Here is a 23,078-nt window from a genome sequence, read left to right on the forward strand (position 1 = left end):
CTCAGTTAGAGGTCAGTTCTCCCAGTAGATCCTTCTAAACCCTTCTGTTGTCTTCTCCTCTACCATTGAGTCTGTCCTAAATCATTTTTCTCTGATCCTGACTAAGCTATCCTTTTTCTACAGATTCTATTCCATCTTGTTCCCAGCTCCTGAAGAACAGAGCTGATTTCTTCTCTGGTCCCCCAAAGATTATTCTCCTAACTTTAAGTAGGCCCACATTGTCACTTTCTTTGTCTTAGCTACACTTTTCTTTTCTTTCTGACCCAGGTCTAGTGTTATGCAGTGTCTTATATGTAACCTGATTTTTCTTTTTGGTTCTCATCACTTTCCTGCCTGCTCTTTCTTCTGTTCTGCCTCTTGGATGAAGCTTTTTTTAAAAAAACGTGAAATATTATGTAGCCTGTATTGAACCTTACAGTTTTCCAAATCTTGGGCTAAATGCTTTATATTGATAATTATCTCATTGAACCTCTTAGTAACCTTATGAGGTAGGTATATTTTCTTATTTTACCAAGTATAAATTGAAGCTTAGAGAGTTTTGATTTGCCAAATAATTTGACTAGTAGAGGATAAAGCTAAAATATGAAACTAGGTCTAGGTGTGACTCCAGAGCCTCAGGTCTGGCTCTTTAGCTTGAATGTATGTAAATCTGGTTTATGGACTCTTGTGGATTCATGTAGTGTCTGCCATCTTATCTTGTCCAGAATACGTGGTCATGGGATATTTCAACATAGTCAGAGGCTGACATGAAAATAATTTTCATCTAGTGGGGTCTCTTGTTTTGGGGAGGAATGCTTGCAATACGTATTGTGTTCAGGCCTTGTATCCTTGTGCCCACCCCCCTCAGGCCCCTTCATGGCTGTGCTCTTTGCCAAACTCGAGAACATGCTGCAGAACTCCGTCTATGTCAACTTCCTGCTGACGGGGCTGGTGGCCCAGCTGGCCTGTCACCCCCAGCCCTTGCTCCGCTCTTTCCTGCTCAACACCAACATGGTCTTCCAGCCCAGTGTCAAGTCCCTGCTGCAGGTGTGCGATGCATGCATGGGTGCGTCCAGGCTCCATGGTGGGCCAGGTCTGCAGCTGGAGTGGCTCTGGGGGGTTGGCTGGGAATGCCCAGTAGGGCTAGAAGGGACTGTGTCAGTCTGGAGTCATTCAGAAATGTCATGAAGTTGTGCTTCATAGGTGCTGGGCTCTGTGAAGAATAAGATTGAGAGCTTCGCCGCCTCCCAGGAGGACTTCCCAGCACTGCTTTCCAAAGCCAAGAAGTACCTCATTGCCCGTGGCAAGCTGGACTGGGCTGAGGGGCCTGCAGCAGGACCTGTCCCCCGCCGCTCTGATCCTCTAGGTGAGGCCTGCCCTATGACCCCTCTCCCTACCCTTCCTGGACAGCTAATTAGCCCAAGTTAATTGAGCACTTATTAAGGGTGAAACCTTGTGTCAGAAACTGAAAAGTTGTAGAAAATTGAGTCTAGATATTTGTCCTCAGGTGTCTGGTTAGAGGATAGAACATAGCTTTGTCCACTAAGAGCTAAATTAGCAGTACCAGTAAAAATTGCACTTGGAGTTGGGAACAGGCAAAGGGACAGAGTAGCCTTCAGGGTTGAAATATTGTTTACAGCTTGGTAAAGAACATTATATTTGTCATGGACCTTGAGATATGGGTAGGACTTAGGTAGGCAAAAGAATGGGAGGTTTTTAATCTTTTGTTCAGGGGACAGTATGGACCATTTAGTTGGAGTCACTTTGGAAAGTGATGGAACAGTTGGTGATTTGACCAGAGCAGAAGGTTCTCAGAGTAGAAGTTATGCTGGGTGGAAGTTGTAATCTTTTAGGCAGTGAGAAACTATTGGAGATTTTTGGATCTGGGAGTGGTGAGATGAGTATGTTAAGTCTCGTGCTAGGTGAATTGGAGTTAGAAGAAAATGGAAGCAGGAAGAGCAGTCAGGAGGCTTCTGCAGTAATGCAGATGTGACCTGTATGGCTTGAATTGCAGTAGTGGGAATATAAAGGAAGAGTTTGATGAGGTAGAAATGGGAAGAAAGTATTGGCAGAATTTGGTAAGTGGTTGTGTGCTATAAGGAAGGAGGAAGAACTAAATATGGCCTTGAAGTTGTAAATCTAGATCTTTCATTCACCAGGTGTCTGAGCACTTGCCATATATGTTAGGCACTTGGTACAGGGGATTCAGTGAAATACAAGACATGGCCTCTGCCTTCAAAGAACATAGAATCTGTAGAGTAACTAGGGTATGTAATAACTGAGGGCACAAGGTCCCAGAGGTGGTGGAAATAATGGGCTCCAGGGTACCAGTAAGGATTTGTACAGGAAAAGGGCTTGGAGGGTTTGTTTTTTTTTTCCCCTCTGCGACAAATGAAGAGAGTAAAGAGAAAATGACATGTACGAATAGAGTTGTGAAGTGAGAGGACGGTTAAAGAATTGATGTCATTTTTTATTTGCTAATCAAAATAATACGCTGAGAGCAAGAGAACAGAGGTGAGATGGGGACTTAAGGAGAAAAGTGTATGGGTTGGGAAGAATACCACACAGTTGCGAGGATCCATTGGAAACTCCTTAACGTGATCTCCTCCTGGTCCAGCACTGTGAATATTCTTGTTTCCACTGCCCTGGCACTGTGGTCACTGTGGAGCGCCCAGGGATACAAAGGTAAATAAGTCACACTCCAAGCGTATAGATTAATGTAAGAGGTAGAAGATATGTAAACAAATGACTGAAGTGTGATGTGGTAAGGGCAGTAAAATAGAAACATAGCGGAGAGGAAATCAGAGGAGGTTTTCCGGAGAGGTGGGACTTGTAAAAATTAGGCCAGGAAGGATTGAAAAAGTGGGGAGAGCAAAATTTAGGCAAAGAGAGCTTACAGAAGCATGCAGAGTGCTTGGACGGTTTCAGGGAGAGGTGTGAATGCAAAAGCAAGGTAGCTATGGAGAGCTTTGAGAAGAGGTTGGACAGGGTAGGTGGAGCCTGCATGTGAAGGGCTCTGAATGCCATGTTTAATAGATTTGTATAGCATCTGTCTGTAGCCAGTATTATAGGTAGGCCATATAGTGATCTAGAGGCTAGAGTCTAGGCCCTAGATAGTGGGCATGGATCCAGAGTCAGGAATCTAGGCAGAAAGTTAGAATCTAGGAGAATAGGCAACGTTTTAAATGGCTCATTTCAGTCTAAGGTGACATGAAGTTTTCTGGCCACACTAGTTAGTGGTTGGCTTTGGTGACTGTAGGAGAGGAACTGCTGGAAGGCGAAGTGGTTGTACAGGAGGGTAGAACCTGGAGGGACAGTGGCATTTGAAGGAAATGAAGTAGTCGTCAAACTGTGATTGCATGTATAGTTCCTGTGAGTATTGAAAGAGCGAGGAAGGGGGCCAGGCATTGTGTACAGATAGGAAGGGAGAAGGTGGAAGTGGGTGACTACTAGTTTAGGAGGGTGATGGGAAGCATGAAGTAAGGACCTGTTATGGATTGAGGAGAAATATCTTGGCGGTGGTAGAATAGTGATTGGAATGAGAGTAATAGGAGAATCCCTTTGCATAAGGGGGTATGGAGAAGTGGCTGAGAATGAAGTGGCTGAAGTGTTTGAGAAGAGTGAGGATGGAGGTCAGCTGGGTGGGGAGGCTGGATAGAGGGAGGAAGGCTGGACAGGCAGCATTTTGGTGCTAGAGTGAGAAAGAGCCCCTTCCCACTCTAGTCTTCAGATTCATCTTGAGGGATGAGACAGGAAATGGTGTCCTTTATTCCATTCCCTCAGAACCCTAGTCAAGAAGTCCAGGAATCTAGCGGGTGGGGGAGCTGCCTTTCCCAGACCAAGGGAGATTCCCTCACTCCAGCGCTTCTGTGATACCCGTTTATTCCCAGTGAAGAGCCGGAGGCCATCCTTGGGGGAGCTGCTCCTGCGGCACGCACACAGTCCAACCAGGGCCCGCCAGGCGGCACAGTTGGTCCTTCAGCCTGGGCGAGACGGAGCAGGACTTGGCCTAGGTGGGGGCTCCCCTGGGGCTTCAACTCCAGTTCTGCTCCCCCGGGGCGGGGCCCCTGAGCGCCAAGGTGAGGCTCTGCGTGTCAAGAATGCTGTCTACTGTGCAGTCATTTTCCCTGAGTTTCTCAAGGAATTGGCTGCCATCTCCCAGGCCCATGCTGTCACCTCGCCTTTCTTGTTGGATACTTCAGAGGAGGGTTCTGCCCCTTCTGTTTCAGGCTTTGGGCCCCTCAATCCTTAACTCTCTTCCATGGACAATCAGGGCCGTGGGTGGCCTGGGTTGGGGCCAGGGCGCAGGCTCCTTTTTGTTTGGAGGCAGTGGCAAGAGGACTTTTTAATTTATTTCAGAAGAACTGTTTTATGGAGAACTTATTGCAATATGTATAAAAGGGAAATCTCTATTCTGTGCTCATTTTCTTTCCCACCCTTTTCTGTGGGGCTGGGGCCCCAAGAAGGCTGTACATGGATGGGGAGATGATTAGGGGTTATTTTTTCTCTGGTGAGGACATTGATGCCAAGTTTCAAGGTTCCTCTTATGTCATATGTGCCATCCCCTCAGAGGCAAGAAAACTGGAAAAATGTAGGGACTCTCCCCCCTCCTCCAGACCCCAGAAGGAAGAAGCAGCATGGGGCCAGGATGGTTTGGGGGAGCAGCAGCTGGTGTTTATTGGGAACCAGTATCCCTATGCCAGATCTTGGGGGCCTTGCCCCCTGCATCTCTTGCCTCAGCCTCAGTCGTCGCTGTCGAACTCCGAGGACAGACCCTGCAGCAGGGGCAGGGACATGGAGTGCCGGTCGGGGTCCCCGGGGCCCCCACCCTGGGCTCCTGGTGGGGGGCTGCGGGGGCTGAAGAGCCAGTTTTCTGCCGGGGTTGGGGATATAGTCACAGCTTGACTCATGCCCTGGTCTTTTGCCTCCCTACTCCCTCCATTTGGACCTCTGTGTTGTCCTCACCCCTCGCCAGGGCCATGCTTCCGTCTTGCCCTTCCCTGGCTCCCTCCCTCACTTTCCCTCACCAGGGTCCAGTACACAGTCATGGGTGCTCCACACATTCCTGGGCTATACTCCCCATGTCCTCTCCCTCTCTGCCTTGTCCCATCCCTCATTTCCATTTCCCCTTGTAGTACCTGACAGCATCAGTGGTCCCCTCCGGAAGGGGTTTCGGCCCTTGTAGGAGAATCTGGTGGGTCTGCCCTCTGGCCCTTCCTGGGGAGGTGGTGTCGATGGGGTTGGTACAGGTGGGGGTACAGCAGCAGCTTCGGGGATATTAGCAGGGGCTAATGTGGGCGCCAGAGGTGGCATGATGCTAAGGTTGGGTCTGACCCAGTTGGCCCCATGGGGCAATGGGTCCTTGTTCAGGGGCTTCTGTGGTCCCAGCACACCCTTGGGCTGCAGTGAAAACTTGAGGCAGGAGAAGGCAATAGGCAGTGACCGCTGTAACCGAAGCAGCTGGGGCTCACGGGCCGTGGGCAATAGCCCCAGCTGCAGCCAGGAGCAGGAGAAGACCTGGTAGATGACATAGATGCTGTGGGTGCCTCGGAGCCAAGAAAGAGTCTGCTGTAGGCTAACCTGCCCTGGTGGTAGCAGCAGGAAGGCCACCTTCTTGCGCAGACCACCCAAATGTAAGCGGATTCGGCAGGGCTGTCCATCCAACAGTCGCATCTCTTCATAGGTTATCTCTGCCCGGTCATTTGGTGAGTATTCTCGAGTACAGTAGGCAAAAGTACCCTCAGACCCTGTCTGCTCCAGGAGGCTTGGCAGTGGCCCCACTGGTTGCAGTGCCCGCCGACCCTGGCGACCTGGCAAAGCCAGGCGGGTATGGGCTGGGCGGGACTGTTTCACTAGCACCCCCAGTAGGTCATAGCAGGCTGCATCCGACAGGAAAGGTACTGCCACTACGCCGGGCCCAAAGCGCTCCTCAATGACCTGCGGGTGGCCAGTTTATAGGTCAGGGACTGAGTAAGGGTCAGAAGTTAGCTTAGTAGCCTACTCTAGACAGATCTTCCCGCTGTTCAACTACATCTCCACAATGTACTCAAATTATCCTACTTCCGGCTTATCTCCCAGTTTTCTTCTGCAGCAAAACGGAATGTCTGTGTGCCAAATTCTGCTAGATACAGGGAATACATAAAAGGATGACACTTTGTTCTTGTCCTGATATAGCTCATTTAGTGGGGGAGACAAAAATTAGTTAAATGAAATACTACGCAGCAGGGTATGGAGATGACAGAAGTGGTTAACAGTCTTTGTCTTTGATGGAAAGGGGACCAAAGATGGTTTCTAAGTGGTAATACTTGAGCTTTGAAGGAATTAGTGAGGCAGAAGAATGGTCAGTTCAAACAGGGGACAACCAGTAAAAACATCTGAACTCACAAACCACGAGGGGCACATTCAGGAACACATAATTAATTTCATATTACTGAAATGTAGGGTATGAAGAAGGAGAGGCAGACAGGAACTCGATTACGAAAGGCCTTGTGATTTGCTATTGTGACTGGAGTTTTATCCTGAGGGGAATGGGAAGGAAGCCACTTCAACGGCTTTGGGTAGGAGGGAAGTATCAGTTGTTTAAGAAAGCAAATTTTGAATAGGAAGGCATGAGATAAGGAGAGGTAGAGAGATCAGTTAAAGTACTGAAAACTCCGGGCAAGAGATGATGAAGACCAGAACTGAAATAATGGGTGAAGATATTAGAGAGATTTAGGGTGTAGAATCACTAGAATTTGATCACGGATGGATTGTGGGGAAAGGGATCCTCAAGGATCATTCCTAGGTGATTGGTTAGGTGGGTGATGTCATTAACTGATAATAGGTACACAGAAGTAGGTGGGGAATGTCTTTTCATACATGGTATTTATAACCCCCTAGTTCTACTCTTCGATGACACTGGGTTAGCATACATTTGCCCTGTCTTCAGGGGTTATAAAAAGATAGTTCTTTCAATGGAATCTGAGACCTCATCTTTGTAATGCTAATTTTACCACACTTTTAGGGATTCTAGTTTCCCTTAGTTTTTGTCCTTGTCTTGGCCTTTTTGGGCTTGGTAACCTAACTCTGGAAACCCTGCAAGACCCTCTCTAGTAATTGTACCTAGGTTTTATGGTTTTGACCTGTCCAGGATATTGTTGGCTGAGATTTCTGGCTCTGTGTTCTGCTAGGGAGAAGGGGCACATAAAATTCCCTCTTTGGGCCCTTTTCATGTTTGAGCCCTGTGCCTAAAGTGGTATACTCCCTACCCCCAGCCACCAAATGCTACGTGTCTGTGTACCTCCTCATGGCATTGCCCGCTTTGCTGGCCTGCTGGTAGAATTCCCCATTGTTCCTTTAGGCTGCTCTTTCTGTTATAAAGCTGTTTTTGAAGTGCTGCCCTCTAGCTTAAGAGGAAGGTAGCCTTCTGATTTGAGTTGTATCTACTGTGGACAAACTGAAGTAGCTAGAAGGTTGTGATCTTTTGCCACCTGGCCAAGGAAATAGGTATTTCTTGATATTTATGGAGGAATCTCCCTCCCATTCCTTCTCTTTGCTTCACTGAGACATGGAGCACTTTTCTTCTGGGTGCCTGAAGAACAGGGCATTAAGTTTCCAGCTAGGTTTCCAGGGGTGAAAGCAGAGCACCAGTGGGTTGGGCATTTTTAGATAGAGTGCTGTGCCCCATGACAAAGCATAGTCACCAAGTGTAAATCCTGAAGCTTACCGTTTACGTCTAGCCTCCTTCACAAGTAAGACAAATGGAAATATCTCCAGGAGAGGCCCCTCTAGTGAGGAGTATGACATTTAAAATATCTGGTGCTTATGGTCCAAGCTTCTGATAAAAGGGTGAGTTCCTGCCTTACCTGGAGATTTTTTTCTAGTATATAGGCATTGATTTTCCATGGAGGTTTACTAGGTCCTCTTACTTTTAAGGGCCCCAAAGGCCCCAGTGGTTATCCTAAAATAGGGAAAATTGAGGAGCTTAGTTCTTTGCTGGGATGACTGTTCCTTGCTAGAGTCACCATCTGAGACTACTACCAGCTTCCATTGAACTTCTACCTCTGGGCTCCCACCCACTGCTGTGCAGTTGATTCCCACTCATAGTGACCCCATGGGGCTTCCAAGGCTGTAAATCTCTATGGAAAGCCACATCTTTCTCCTGAAGCCGCTGATCTTTTGGTTAGCAGTTGATCACTTTAACCACTGCCCCACCGGGGCTCCTTATCTGTGGGTCCAATTCTATGAAACTTAGAGACCTTGAAAATTTAGGTCTTTTAAGGGCAGCTCAGAGCCCTGGTGGCACAGTGGTTAAGAGTTCTGCTGCTGACCAATACATTGGCCGTTTGGATACACCAGCCACTCCTTGGAAACCCTATGGGACAGTTCTACTCTGTCCTATAGGGTAGCTATGAATTGGAATTGATGGCAATGGGTTTTTTTTTTTTTTTTTAAGGGCGGCTCAGGAGGATGATGGTGGAAGATTGTCTTCCTGGATATATCCTGTGTAGTTTGAATTCTGAAGGGGGAGCTCTTGAGCCACATTCTGTTCATCCAGATATTCTACAACATGCCTAATTGTCATCAGTTGTAGAGAGGTTTTTGTTTTGTGTAGAGAGGAAACCAGATCACTCAAAGATGACCTATTTGGAATTTGCCACATTCCACCCGTGATTTATCCTGCACTTCTCTACCCTGACTTCCTGACTGTTTGCCATTTAAATAGGATAGGGAGTTTTTCTGAAACTTGGAGATGGTATAACTTTCTAATAGTTGAGACCCTATTTACTTTTACCCTAATTCTGATTGATCTAGTCCAGAACCAACCTTCTACACTGTTGAGACTAGCTTCTCTAATACTTGGGAGAATCTTGGCTGTCTTGTTTCTGCTTCTCTGGGAAGCTGGCCTTTGCAGCTACTCCATTTGGAATGGCAGCAACATGCCATTAAGGCTGCTTTGAGTCTGGTAGGCACTGCTTTAAGATGGTTCTGTTAAGCTTTGTGTCTGCCTTCTGTGTGTGCTTTAAATCCCATAGCCAGAGCCTGATCCCTAAATTCTCCAACCTGAGAAATTTGCAGCCTGCAACTGACAAGTTATTTGGTGGAATTTGTTGGACTCCTGCATCCCAGGTACAGCTGAGATCTCCCTACTCCTTGAAATCTCCATATTTGGCCTACAACCCAAATTTCTCATTCTTTGGAAATTAAGGTAGAGGGAAATATCTGAAGAGTTGAAGGTAAAGACCATGTTCTTTAAAACACTTAAAGGGCCTTTCCTGATCAGCCCTTATGCCTTTTCAGCCTCGTTTTCACCACTACCTCTTTGAATTTTACTCTAGCAGACCACTTACAGTTCAAAAATACATATTTTTCTTTTTCCTCTCCTGGCTTTTGTACATGCTCTACCTCTTTGATTAGTACATTGTTCACTCACCCTCCCTTCTGCTTATTACCTTACTCAGGTATTTCTTAAGCACCTTTTATGTGTCAGGTACTTCTCTCCCCCTTTGTGTGAATAACTCCTACTTGTCTAGCTAGGATGTCACACTCTTTAGGAAACTTTCCTGACTTAAGACTTATCCTTGATTAGTTCCTCATGTTTCTGGTCTCATACCCCCTTATTTACCCACCTTATCCTTGATGAGGGTCCAGGTGGCATCAGCTTCATCTAGTGTCAGCAGGTGGGGGGTACCAACCAACATGGTGTGGTATGGGGTGTGGGAAGGGTTGGGCACGGTGGTGGCTGCTGCAAGAACCCCAAGCTACCCAGGGAGGTGAGGCCCCCAACCTTGGGCTCTGATCTACTGCAGCATGAGGTCATAGAGGTCTAGCTAGGTGATGAGTCCTTGGGTAGGGAGAGGACAGTCACTTCCTTACCCTTACTATACCTACAGCCCAAGTCCATACTCTTGAGTCACCTATGCATTCTACTGCTTTAAGGAAGGAAAATGCAGGTATCATAATTCTTGGTCTGAGTTCTTTAGGCAAACAGGATCAGGCCTCTCTTCTGCCCTGAAGAGATTTTCTATCTTGTCAGCAGCAGATGCCTCTTTAGTGAGGTTGGATTAAGGTCTTAGAGGACTGTGGGAGAAGTATAGGTCAGGACTTACACAGAGAACCAAGCAGTGGTTCTCAGCCTTGGCTGTGCTTTGGAATTGCCTGAGGACTTTAAAAATTACTGATGCCTGGGTTCTACCCTCAGAGATTCTGATTTAATTGGTCCAGGGTATGCCTGGGTATCAGGATTTGTAAAAGCTCCCCAGGAAACTCTCATGTGCAACCTAGGTTGAAGCCCATTATTAATGGATGGGTTATAATTACAATGAAAGCCAGATGGTGTGTAGGGGGTTGTCATGTAGAGCAGTGACAACTTGGAGAGTAAGAATCTAATTGGGATAATGTTGCCTTAGTAACTGGAGGGAGCTTTCAGGAAGCCAGAATTACCCAGCTATATTTGAGGAAATTTTTCTTCATGTTCCACTCCCTGTCCTAGGTTCATCTGTGTCTAGTAGCTGTTCTCCCACTCCAGCCCTGATCTTTGTGATTTCTCCTTGTGTCTCTGTCCAGAGATCACAACCTGGTGTTTTGCTGGTGAAGAAGAATTGTTCTTCTCTGTGGAAGAACCACTCTAAAGGTCCTTTTCAGTAGCTACTCTCCCACTCCTCCCCATATCTGTCCAAGGAGTTCTCTCCGAGTCCCTCTAGAAAATCTTCTGTGTGCTGAGGGAGACCTCTTGCATATATCCTTCCCTAACCTAGAATATAGGGTTATTTCACAAAGGTGGCAGTAGCCTAAGCTGGCTGGTATGGAATGAGTGTAGAGGCACAGGGAAGGGTCTTACAGTGGTGGGAAGTAGGATTGTCAATATGTGACTGAATGGCCTCAGAGGAAGGCAGGTCTACCTAGGCAGAGTCAATAGTGTGGGTGCCAGGTCTTTGAACAAAGGTTCTACAGTGGGTGTGGGTCTATAACCCAAGAGAGGGATGAATAATATCAAATATTTGTTGAGCTCTTGTGTACTAGGGGCTGTGTTGGATACTATGCATTATTTTAGTTAATTCTTGCAGTAACCTAGAGAAGTAAGTACTATTATTACCCAATTTTAAATGTGAAGAGACTGAGGCTCAGAGAGGTTAAATAAGTAGCCCGAGGCCGTACAGTGAGTTAATGGATGATCTGAGATGCAAATCCAAGTCTGCCTAATTTCAACTTTGACAAACAGTAGTTCTTCTTGGAGAAGGGAGAAAACATGTTCCTTCTGCTCGCCTTGGTGTGTGATGAGAGGGATGCATACTAGATAGAAAGCACAGACTGGTGTAGTAAAGGAAAATGAACAGGATGAGAGGAGCCACAATGGACCAAACCTTATTTAGAAACCCTGAGTTTTTTATTAAGACAAGCGGAACCAAGTGTCTTCCTCCTACTGCCCGGTTAGCTCATTTTATATTATGGTTGACCAGGAGAGACCACCTGGTGTAGTACAGTTGGCATCTGTATTAGTCTCTTAGGGCTGTCATAACAAAATATCATAAACTCGATGGCTTACAGAAACAGAAATTTATTGTTTCACAGTTCTGGAGGCTGGGAGTCCGAGATCAGGTTGTGTTGATTCCTTCTGAGGCTTTGAGGGAGAATCTGTTCCATGCCTCTCTCCCAGCTTCTGGTAGGTCAGGGCATTCCTTGTAGTTGCAGTGTCACATGATGCCCTTCCTCTGTCCCTGTGTCTCTTCTCTGATTTTATAAGGACACCAGTATGATTGGATTAGGACCCAGCCTGCTGTGATATGATCTCATGTTAACTGATAATAACATCTTCAGAGACCCTGTTTCCAAACAGGATAATGTTCACAGGTGCCAGGGGTTAGGACGTCCACATATTTTTTGGGGGGACATAGTTTAATCCGTATCAGCACTTGGTTCCCTCCAGAAAGGAATTCTGATTGAGGTAAACTGAAATAGATACATGCATAAGGACAATGGCCACAGACCTGGGGCAAAACTGACAGTTCAATGCGAAAAGACAGTAGAGGTACAGAGACAATGAAAGTTATTTAAAACAAGCAGGGAATGATGCACACCCAGATCCTGAGAGGGCTTCAGGATGAGAAGAGGATAGATGAGGTAGGTGCAGGGTAGTGAAATAGGATAAGGAAGTACTGATGAGCTTCTCAGCCAGCAGTCAGTCCTACCCACACTTTCTGCATCTCTTCCTGTCTGATTACCATGATCCTCTTAAAAAACCCAAACCTGTTTCCGTTGAGTCAATTCCGACCCATAGCAGCCTGATAGGACAAAGTAGAACTGCCCCATAGGGTTTCCAAGGAGGGGCTGGTGGATCAAACTGCTGACCTTTTGTTTAGCAGCGGAGCTCTTAACCACTGAGCCACCAGGGCTCCACCATGATTCTCTTCGCTCCCTAAATTCCACACTGCCCCATCTTGACATCAAGTAAGTTTGCCTTTCCTTTGCCTTATAGAATCTGAGACTGAAACAAAGTTACTAAAGGAAAACATAAGTGAGTCCTAGATGGAGTTGGTGAACCCAAGGTCTGGGCTGTTGGGACCATATCTTACTCTTAGAGTTTGCCTCTGGTGTGGCATGTCCCTGGGAAAGAGGCACAGATCATCTGCAGTTTATCTTTGGGGTGACTGGGGTGGGGAGCGTGAGGGGAACAAACTGACGGTGCCCGTTTATCCAGAGAACATGAGGCTCTCAGTGAGAACCTGTAGGGCAGTAAAGAATAGTGTTGACAGCAAAGCTTTTGGAGTGATAAAGAGCCATAACAACTCTCTTCACTTTTCTCAGCCTATGGGGATAATCATAGAAGTCTGTAATCGCTACCTGAAACCTTTGGGGACAGTTGGGTTCTGGAATTCAGAATTTTTCAGATTTTAAAAGGGAGATATAATGCATGTATCATATATTAAGAAATACCTCAGTGGGATTCAGGGCAGTGCCCTGTAATCAGACACATCAGTATTTTTGCAGCTAAATTATGAGTAATCACACTAAGTGAGATAAAGACTATAAATAGGATTTTGATGGTTCAGGTCAGGTTTTGGGTCAAACTTATTGTTTCTTCAGAGTTTTTCTATTTTGGAATTGTAGATGAGGGATACGGGTTTATAATTCTTCTCAGGTGCTGTGAGGAATGAGTGCTGGTAAAGTTTGCTGAACACAGCATGTGGTAGGTTTGTGTGCAATCTCAATTCGGAACAAAATATGTAAGTCCAAGGTGGTGGATTTTTGGCTTGAAGGAAGACGGTTCTTAAAATGGACAATGTTCAGCTTCGGAACCAGCTGCCTTGGGGGAGTTGTGAACAACGAGAAGGGCGAAGGTGCTTTAGGACAGAGGCTTCCTGTGTTGGGAGGGAGAGAACTTATCACTTATGAACATTGGCTGCATATGATTTCCCTGTTCATGTAACCAGAGGGGAAAGGCAAAAAGTGGTGTGCACGAGTGTTTGTGTGGCACAGAGTTGTCACATGTACATTTCTTTATAATAACATTGTAATAAACATCTTAATGCATACATGTTTGTTCACATCTCTAATTATTTTCTCAGGAGAGATTTATTAACAGGAAATCGCTAGGAGAAAGTTATGCACATCTTAAAGACTCGTAACACACATTAGGAGAAGAATTTTGTCACAATTATCCACAAACATCATTGCCTGGTGGGCTTTTTAACTCTGAACTTTATGAAAAAAATTTGTCTTGAGAATGATTGATCCCATACTTCACTCGGGTTGAGAGACACTGTAGATTTACCACTTATCCACTTGGCTTTAGTGTGATGGCACCTCTGGAAATCTCTGGGAGCTTCTGGGCTATCTCTTCAGTTCCTTGCTAATGAGCACCTATTAGCAACCCTGGAGATGGTATCACCTGCCTTTTCAGATATGCAGCCTCCTGTGTGACACCATCATACCTGGTCCAGCTATCTGGGCTGGGTTGCTCCTGGCTTCAGGTCTTCGGCAAACTCCAAGCCTGTGGTCATGGTAGTTTCTCAGAGAGCTTGGGTCTGCCCATGCAGCCCGCAGCTTTCTCTGCCCTTATAATGGTGACTCCTTGCCTTCTGCCTGAGATTATACTCACTCTGAACTTTCATGCTGGTGTGAAAGATCTTTTGCTGTGCAAAGTCCCTTCCACAACAGAAGATCTTAGCTGAAAATGAATCCCTTGTTGGACAGCATCATGACACTTTCTGTTTAATATCTCTAAATAATCTCAGGCAGTGGCAGCAGTGTGAAATATCCCTATTTCATCATCTGCACTAACATCATGTGCTTCCAGTGATGTTGGCTAGGACAAATGGGGATGTTAATGGAAATTTTATTTGGGGATTGTACATTCTTGGCTGAGGGTGCAGAAAAGGGGAGACTGGCAAAAGACCATAGTGACTTTGGACCAAGACAAGCAAGTGACAAGGTTACAAAGATATTTTGGGATATCAAAGTTTCTTTTAATGGGACCTATAAGCCACAGGTCCAGCGAGAGAAGTTCTAACTGTTTTTATTGTTGGGGCTTTAGGGAGTAGGAGGCTAGTGATTACTTGTGAGACCAAGAGGATTCTCTGAACTGGGAATGTTTTAGACTAGTGTCCTGGCCAAATTGGAACCCCAGGGCATATTATCTAGATTCTCAGAAGGTAGGGAATAAGCCTATATAACTCCTTCCCAGGGGACGGGCTGAAAACAGAATCTGGCTTCAGGAATAGAGGGCTGTGATCCTAGGCAAGTATCCAAGCATCTGCCTCCAGAGGTAGTGCCAGCCTTTCCAGACCCCCAAGTTCAGGATTTGTAAAGGAACATTTGTGTGGGAACATAGGTAAACTTAGGTTGAAACAATGTAGGGAAGTGTTCTTTAATTTCAACCTTGGATACTGTGATCCCACACTAGTTCCCTGATTTTCTTATTTTCCCTGCATGATAATGCATAGTTCCTACCTTCTCCCAAGCAGGACACATACTTAGGCCAAGGTCTACAGTTCCCAGTGATGCACATATTAGGGATTTCACAGCAAATATATGTTAATATCTATTGAGTAATTATCATAGTCATATACAGACAGTGGGATAAAGATCGTGTAATCCACACCCCCAGGCCCCAGACTCTCCTCAAAGTGACCCTCCACCTCCACTTCCAGGCTTCATTGTTTCCACTGCACCTAAGTTATCTAGTATTGCTATAACAAATATCACAAGTGGGTGGCTTTAACAAACAGAAATTTATTTTCTCACAGTTTAATCAGAGATCAGAAGTCTGAAGATACTACTCTTTGAAATCTAGGAGGTTGCGGCCCCACCCTTTGGGATCCAGGAGGCCATGGCCCCACCCTTTGAAATCCCAGAGGCCATGGCCCCACCCTTTGAGACTGAGGCAGCTCTGCTTACCGTGCTCCTTCTAACAGTTCTGTGGATCTCCAAGCTGCTCCAGGGATGTTTCTTTTCTTGCAGGACAACAGACATAGCTCCTTTGGCCTGTTTCCTGCCTGTAGAATTCCAAAAGGCAGAAAGGATTCTCTCCTTTTGTTTTTTCTCTGTCTCCTTCAGTCTAAGCTGATGGGTTCTCTGCTGTGGTAGTTGGTTAGATCCATCAGTCACAGGCTTAATCTCTTTAACAAAAGATTGTGTAGCTATGTCCTTGGTAAATATTCTAGGACATGTGTCCTTAATTTGTGCAACAGAATTTCCAAGTTTTTGTTTTGTTTCCATTTTTCACAGTTCATTTTTAAGTCCCTCTCTTTCCTCTCTCATTTTACGATAAGTGGCAAGGAGAAACTATGTGGCCCCTTTAAGATCTTGCTTAGAAATCTCATCAGCTAAATATCTAAGTTCATCATTTACAAGTTCTACCTTCCACCAAATATTTGAACGTAATTCAAACAAATTCTTTGCCATTGTATAAAAAGCATTGCCCTTCCTCCATTGTCCAGTCACCACATTCATCATTTTCTTTTAAAGCCTCACCAGAAGCACATTTAATCTCCACATTTCTAGCAACATTCTGTTGCTGGCACTGTATGTATTCTCTAAGATGGTAGAGATTTCCTCTATACCTTCCTCACTTCCTTTGGAGCCTTCACCAGAATTGCCTTTGATTGCATAATTCTACCAACAGTCACTTCAGAGCAATCTAGGGTTTTATTATTAGGCACTTTAAAACTCTTCCAGCCTCTACCCAACACCCAATACCAAAACTGCTTGTACTTCTTAGATAACTTTTAGAGCAGCACCCCACTCTTCCAGTACCAAATTCTTAGTTAACTAGCACTGCTATAACAGAAATACCACAAGTGGATGGCTTTGACAAACATTTACTTTCTTGCAGTTTAGGAGGCCAGAAGTCTAAATTCAGGGTGCCAACTCTAGGGGAAGCCTTTCTCTCTCGCTTCTGGAGGAAGGTCCTTGTCTCTTTGAGCTTCTGCTCCTGGGCAATCTTCATGTGGCTTGGTATCTTTCTTCCACCGTGTCTTCTGTGCTTGCTTGTTTAATCTCTTTTACATCTCAAAAGAGAATGAGTCAAGATACACCCTACACTAATCTTGCCTCATTAACATAACAAAGACAACCCAATCCCAAATGGAATTGTAACCACAGACATAGAGGTTAGGATTTACAGCCCATATTTTGGGGGGACACAGTTTAACCTGTAACACACTGCCCACTAGAACTGGCTTTTTGTGCACGTGAAGGTTTCTAGGAGCCGGTCCCTGATCTGCTTGGTGCGGACCCCATAGATGAGGGGGTTGAGGGCAGGTGGCAGCAGCAAGTAGATGTTGGAGAGGAGGATGTGTACAGGCTTTGGGACAGTGTGACGACCAAAGCGGTGTGTGAGGTAGGAGAAGAGACCCGACACATAGAAGGTCAGAATGACACAGATGTGGGAACTACACGTACCAAAGGCCTTGGCACGTGCCTCCTGGGTAGGCAGCCGTAGCACAACATGGGCAATGAGTCCATAGGAGCTGGTGATACCCAGGATATCCAAACCTGACACAGCCAGTGAAAGTGCCAGCCCATACAAGTTGTTTGCTTGTGTGTTACCCACTACCAGCTCTACCACTGCCATGTGTGCACAGTAGGCATGGCCTATAGTCTTGGCTCGGAAGTGCCCAAATTGTGCCACCAGCAGAGGGAAGGGTATAACAATAGCCACTGCTTTTACTGCTAGTGCCAGGGCTACATAGCCCACACGGGCTTTGGTGACTAGGATAGAATAGTGCAGTGGACTTCCTACCGCCACAGCACGATCACAGGCCATGGTCAACAGTACACCAGATTCCATGGCAGTCAGTGCATGTACAAAGAACATCTGGAACAGACAGGCAGCATATGGCACTGGCTGGGGCCCAAGCCACAGCACAGCCAGCAGCCCTGGGGCTATAGATGTGGCTAAGCCGAGGTCTGTGGCTGCTAGAACAGCCAGGAGAAAGAACATGGGCTGGTGCAGAGTGGTGTCTATCCACACTACTGCCAGCAATGCTCCATTGCCCAGCAGGGCCAGCAGGTACATGGGTCCAAAGACTAGTGTTACCCAGGCCTGGGCACTCCCTATCCCTGGAATGCCAGTCAGTAGGAAGAAGGTTGGGCGTAAGAAGGTGGAGTTGGGCTGTGGAGCTTCTACCATCCTGGTGGGGGTGGAGTGTGAAGTTTTAGGGTTTATGGGAGCATGACTCCTGACAGAGGAGGGGCAAGGGGAGAGACCTCGCGGGTGTCACGACCACACAAACCCATCCATGGAATGTGTGTAGGCATATCTCAGGGCTAGGATCACAGGCCTTTGGTTGGAAGTTTGGGATGGATAATCAAGGTCACAAGCATGGCTAGGATGGGATAATCCCTTGCACCTGAAAGCCCATGAGTGTTGTAGGGAGAGAAATGGGAGGAGGATGGTAGTGAGGAAGGGGGATGGTGGTGACTGCTGCAGTGTCTGGTACAGTTAAAGGCCTCCAGTTGGAGGTCAGGTGAGGGTGGAACTGAGGTGAATGGTTCTCCTCAGGGTTCATATAGAAATAGTCTGTTTCTGTAGATGGGGAGAAAGCCAGTGCTGGGTAGGGATCAGGACTCAGCTGGACCTGTCCTTGACTTTGTATCCTTGGGCAGAGCCGTTTCCTTCTCTGGGCCTCAGCTTCCTCAGCTCTACAGTGGTGGTGGGACATATGATCTTAAGCTTTGCCCAACTCTAATATTCTGGGCACCAACCCTCTAAGAAGGAAGGAGAACAGTAGACAGAAAGGGAGAAACAGGAGGTGGAGGTAAATGGGATCAGGAGTGAAGCTGGAAGACTGACCTGATAGGAAAAATCCTGATGGGATTTTTGGGGGTGCTCACGTTTTTCTGAACTCGATGATAAAGTAGTGAACTTTAACACCAGCTGGAGAGTTGCGGTTGGGGCTGGGAAGCAACGGAGAAAGAGACAGATAGCAGCAAGTAAAGGAACTTCCCTTCTCTGTCTCCTTTCTTTCTTCTGATACAGAAGGGATCCCCACTAGAGTAGTTTCATTCCTGGGGTGCCAGCAGTATCAGAGGTGGCAGAGGCGGAGGAAATTACACTCAACCTAGAATAGCAGCCATATGAGGAAGAAGTATCTCTGATGTTGGAAGAGGAAGGGCAAGTAGAGCTGACTTCTCTCAGAATCTGACTCACAGCAAAAACCTAATAATTGTTAAAAGGATAAATGAATGAGGAAAAAAGTACTGCAGAAGGCATGACTGGGGACAGATCTGAGCACTGTGTGTTGACGACTTCTCTTCTTGACCAGTGCCCGAGGGGCTCTTTATGTGCCCTTTCTACCTGCTTCCCTCAGGGCCCTTCCCCCTCCCACCTATGCCACATTAACTCTTCCCTGCTCTGCCTCTTTGCTCAGTAATAATAGGCTCAGTAACTCAGGAAATAGAGTAAGGAGGCAGAGATGGGGGCAGGCAAGGAGACTAGTGGGAGTGGAAAGATCTAGGAAAGAGGAACACACCCTGTGGAAGGTCTTTCCCTGACTCCCTGAAGCCTGGGAGAGAGGACCTTGCATCTGTCCCACTCTACTGTAATTACTTGTGTGTCTCTCTCTCCACTGTTACAGAATTGAGTTAGGTTCCCTCAAAATATGTGTTGTAAATCCTAACCTCTATGCTTGTGGTTATAATCCCATTTGGGAATGGGTTGTCTTTGTTATGTTAACGAGACAAGATTAGTGTAGAGTATATGTTGAGTCAGTCACTTTTGAGATATAAAAGATTAAACAAGCGTGCAGAAGAGAGATGAGGTAAGATAGATGCCAAAACACATGGAGATCTCCAAGGAACCAAGAAGCAGAAGCTGAAGAGACAAGGACCTTCTCCCAGAGCCAGCAGAGAGAGAAAGCTTTCCTAGAGCTGGTGCTCTGAATTTGGACTTCTAGCCTCCTAAACTGGGAGAAAATAAATTTCTGTTTGTTAAAGCCACCTACTTGTGATATTTCTGTTACGGCAACACTAGGTAACTAAGAAACTCCCATAGACTGAATGAATTACAGGCATTGTTTCTTATTAACCACAATATCGCCACTGCTCGTCACAACGCCTGGCATGTAGTTGACTATGAAAAAATATTTATTGCTTTTAATTGTTGGCCCAGAGATTCTGCTGACTAACAGGGGCTCCCACAACTTCAGGAGCAGTAGGTATTCATGGAGACAAGAAAGAATTATTCACTATCAACCAAAGTCTGAATGTCTAGAATGAAACATACCTAAAAATCACCATACTATTACAAAGTCACTCAATAAAAGTCATAGGGTATATGGGAAAAATAGGGTTAGGAGTACTGTACTCAAAAATTTTATCATTATATCATTAGCCATTAGGGAGATGCAAATCCAAACCATAATGAAATACCGCTTCACCCCCACTAAGATGGCTAAGATTAAAAAAAAGGAAAACAACAAAAATTGGCAAGGATATCGAGAAATTGGAACCCTTATCCATTGCTGATGGGAATTCAAAATGGTACAGTCACTGTGGGAAAACAGTAAGCAGTTTGGCGGTTCCTCAAAAAGTTAAACACAGAACCACCATCTAAAACCAAAAATCAAACCCGTTGGCATCAAGTCCATTCTGATTCATAGTGGCCCTAAAGAACAGAGTACAGCTGCCCCATACGGTTTCCAAGGAGCGCCTAGTGGATTTGAACTGCCAACCTTTTGGTTAGCAGCTGTAGTTCTTAACAATTATGCCATCAGGGCTTCCTAGAACTACCAAATGACCCAGCAATTCCACTCCTAGGTATATACGCAAGGGACTTGAAAGCAGAGACACAGACATATATACACCAATGTTCATTGCAGAACTATTCACAATAGCCAAAATGTGGAGACAACCTAAATGTTCATCATCAGATGAATGAGTAAACAAAATGTGGTACACACATACAATGGAATACTTCACCGCTAGTCAAGGAAATTAAGTCATGATACAAGCTACGATATGGATGGAGCTTGAAGACATTATGCTGAGTGAAATAAGTCAGTCACGAGGAAAAGTATTGGTTGCAAACCACACGACATGTCAACACTCTCCTCTTTTTGACCCTGGGTTCCCCGTTACCGGCTTTCTTGTCCCCTCCTGTCTTCTTATCCTTGCCCCTGGGCTTGTGTGTTAATGAGAAACTAGTTTGCTCTGTAAACCTTCATCTAAGTACAAAAAAAAAAAAAAACTATATGAGACCAAATGGTCAACATTTATCCTAAAGCTTAGATGAGAAGGTTTCGGGGGTGGGCAGAGAAGCTGGATTAATGGAAGCAGAACAACCAGAATGGAAATAGAGAATGTGGAAAATGTAACCAATGTTACTGAACAGTATGTATCCAAATTGTTAAATGGGAACGTAATTTGCTGTGTAAATTTTCACCAAAAATTAAATAAAATATTTATAAAAAACAAACAACAACAAAAAAAACAGTTCTAGTCCCAAGAATTCCACTGATAAATTTGCGAAAATCACTTACACTTATTCTGTATCAGTTTCCTTGCCTGGTGGCGTTGAATGAAATACAATCAAAGGACTCTTGGAACTCGCAGATTCTATGATTATGTGAGTCATCTGAGATCAATTCAGTGTGTCAGTTTTGAGTTTGGCCACTTCAACCATCATGGCCTTTTATTAATTGTGTTTGAAATAACAATTCAGTAAATGATTCTATATTCTACTGTGGACTTGCTGCTAGCACTTTATGAGATTCCAAAACCATGTTATTTTCTGTGCCTCCTTCCTCATGAGTTCAGACAACAATATTGCTCCTTGCGCGAACCCACCTGTCATGATATTTAATGCCTTATTTAATAAAAATATTTCCTTATCATTTGGAAAAAAAAAAGGACAAATATTGAATGATACTACTTGTATGAAATATCTAGGGTAGGCAAATGTATAGAGACCAAAGCTTGTTAGTGGTTACCAGGGGCAGGAGGGAGGGGGAAAAGGGAAGCAATTGTTTAGGAAGCATTAAGTCTCTGTTTATGGTGATGAAAAATTTGGCAATGGATATTAGTGATGGTTGCACAACATGATTAATGTCACTGGTGTCACTAAATTGTACATGTGAAAAAAATTAACAGCACTGAGAAACTGCATTGAAAAGACTGTGCTTGATGTGAAACCAATACATAGTCTCAAACAAAAAGCAAAATCTGATGTCAGCTTGCAAGTCCCAGATTAATATTTACACCTACCTCCTCTCAAAATACTTCTGTTTCAGTAAAGCAAGGAACTTTTGTGATCTGTTACAGATTGAATTGTGTCCCCCCCAAAATGTATATCAACTTGGCTAGGCCATAATTCCCAATGTTGTGTGCTTGTCTACCATTTTGTGATTGTCCTGTGTGTTGTAAATCCTAACCTCTATGATGTTAATGAGGCAGTATTAGAGGCAGTTATGTTAATGAAGCAGGACTCAATCTACAGGACTAAGTTGTATTTTGAGTCAATCTCTTTTGACTCTTTTATATTTCAATAGAAGACAGAAATGAGCAGTGAGGAGAGGGACCTCATACCACCAAGAAAGAGGCTCTGGGAGTGGAATGTGTCCTTTGGAGCCAGGGTTCCTGAGCTGAGAAGTTCCTAGACCAAGGGAAGATTGATGACAAGTGCCGTCCCCCAGAGCTAACAGAGAGAGAAAGCCTTCCTCTGGAGGTGGCACCCTGAATTCAGGCTTCTAGCCTCCTAACTATGAGAGAATAGATTTCTGTTTGTTAAAACCATCTACTTGTGGTATTTCTGTTATAGCAGTGCTAGATAACTAAGACGTGATCTAAGTGGGCTTTCCAGCTTAAAAGAAAAATGTATATTAAAAAAAAAAAAGACTTCATCAGTGCTACATTAAAAAAAAAAGGAACCTAATAAAAATGGTAGCACAGTTTGACATATGCTAAATGGTTAGGAAATATATAAATACTGTATAGATATGGCACTTTACCTTGAAAAAGACCTGACGGTCCCTTGCGGAAGTTAGTACTGGAAGTCTTGCAGCTTATGAGTTATTGTGAAATGGTGAAAGGAGGGTTATCTGAAATCTAATGGAAAGTTGTAACACCAGATGTAGATGCACGTGGCTCACAGCATACGCAGCGAACTGAGGTAGCTGATAGATGGTTGAAGTTTGTGCATGTCTGTGGTTTGGTTATTTTTACATGGCTTGGCTTCAATTGGGTGTAGTTTTCTATGTTCACCTAGTCTTTCTCCGGCAGGTAATCTTATGTAAGAAAACATAAAATTCATGTTATATTCAGATCCCTAATATCAATTGTTTTGGAACAAATTTGCATTTCAAAACACTTGTTAAACAGAGCTGATTGAATCTCTTTTGCACCTGGCTCTGTGCCAAGTGGTGAGGCTACAATGGCAATAACAAGACCTTGCCCTCAAGAAGCTCACAGTCTAGTTAGTGGACACAGTGATGTAAGCAGTTGTCAGAATACTATTAAGGTAATTGCTCTAACTCCGGTCAGTACAAGATACCACGGTAGCAATGTGAAAGGAGCCTCCTATTCTTCTTGGCAGTGTCAGAAAAGTCTTCTCTGAAAAATCGTAATAATAGTTAACGCTCCCATGGAACTTCCTGTGTGCAGGCACTGCTCTAAGCCCCATC

At 45.1% G+C, this 23,078-nt stretch overlaps 3 protein-coding genes across 10 annotated transcripts in view; 1 reads left to right on the forward strand and 2 right to left on the reverse strand.

The window, feature by feature from the left end:
- Positions 1–11,993, forward strand: part of FHIP1B (FHF complex subunit HOOK interacting protein 1B) — a 35,381-nt gene extending 23,388 nt beyond the window's left edge. For 7 of the 8 annotated variants that reach the window (XM_064288523.1, XM_064288527.1, XM_064288526.1 and 4 more), the window contains 3 exons: positions 848–1,026; positions 1,183–1,345; positions 3,870–11,993. In XM_064288523.1, coding sequence (XP_064144593.1) covers positions 848–1,026; positions 1,183–1,345; positions 3,870–4,231 — 704 coding nt within the window. In that variant the 3' untranslated portion in view covers positions 4,232–11,993. Of the gene's footprint in view, positions 1–847; positions 1,046–1,182; positions 1,346–3,869 lie in introns of those variants that run through there. The other variant, XM_064288530.1, reaches the window with a different exon arrangement.
- On the reverse strand, positions 4,666–9,659 carry C7H11orf42 (chromosome 7 C11orf42 homolog). The gene is made up of 3 exons (XM_003412059.4): positions 9,588–9,659; positions 5,118–5,916; positions 4,666–4,852 (listed from the first exon to the last, which is right to left on the reverse strand). The coding sequence occupies exons 1-3, from the start codon at positions 9,657–9,659 to the stop codon at positions 4,722–4,724; spliced, it is 1,002 nt and encodes a 333-aa protein (XP_003412107.1). The 3' UTR covers positions 4,666–4,721.
- A 4,606-nt stretch (positions 11,994–16,599) lies between the features above and the next one.
- On the reverse strand, positions 16,600–17,653 carry LOC104846101 (olfactory receptor 52W1). The gene has a single exon (XM_010592329.3). It carries the CDS (start codon positions 17,588–17,590, stop codon positions 16,628–16,630), a length of 963 nt encoding a protein of 320 aa, XP_010590631.2. The 5' UTR covers positions 17,591–17,653; the 3' UTR covers positions 16,600–16,627.
- Between the last annotated feature and the right edge of the window lie 5,425 nt (positions 17,654–23,078).

The sequence above is a fragment of the Loxodonta africana genome, chromosome 7 (assembly GCF_030014295.1).
Source record: "Loxodonta africana isolate mLoxAfr1 chromosome 7, mLoxAfr1.hap2, whole genome shotgun sequence".
NCBI classification, from domain to species: Eukaryota; Metazoa; Chordata; class Mammalia; order Proboscidea; family Elephantidae; genus Loxodonta; species Loxodonta africana.

What these genes read in the sequence shown, in the direction of transcription:
- C7H11orf42 (XM_003412059.4), bottom strand. Translation starts at nt 9,659, where the DNA reads ATGTTGGTTGGTACCCCCCACCTGCTGACACTAGATGAAGCTGATGCC. An exon ending in GGACCCTCATCAAGGATAAG is followed by an intron (nt 5,917 to 9,587) that starts GTGGGTAAATAA and finishes GGCCACCCGCAG; the next exon opens with GTCATTGAGGAGCGCTTTGG. An exon ending in GGGACCACTGATGCTGTCAG is followed by an intron (nt 4,853 to 5,117) that starts GTACTACAAGGG and finishes CAACCCCGGCAG; the next exon opens with AAAACTGGCTCTTCAGCCCC.
- LOC104846101 (XM_010592329.3), bottom strand. Translation starts at nt 17,590, where the DNA reads ATGGTAGAAGCTCCACAGCCCAACTCCACCTTCTTACGCCCAACCTTC.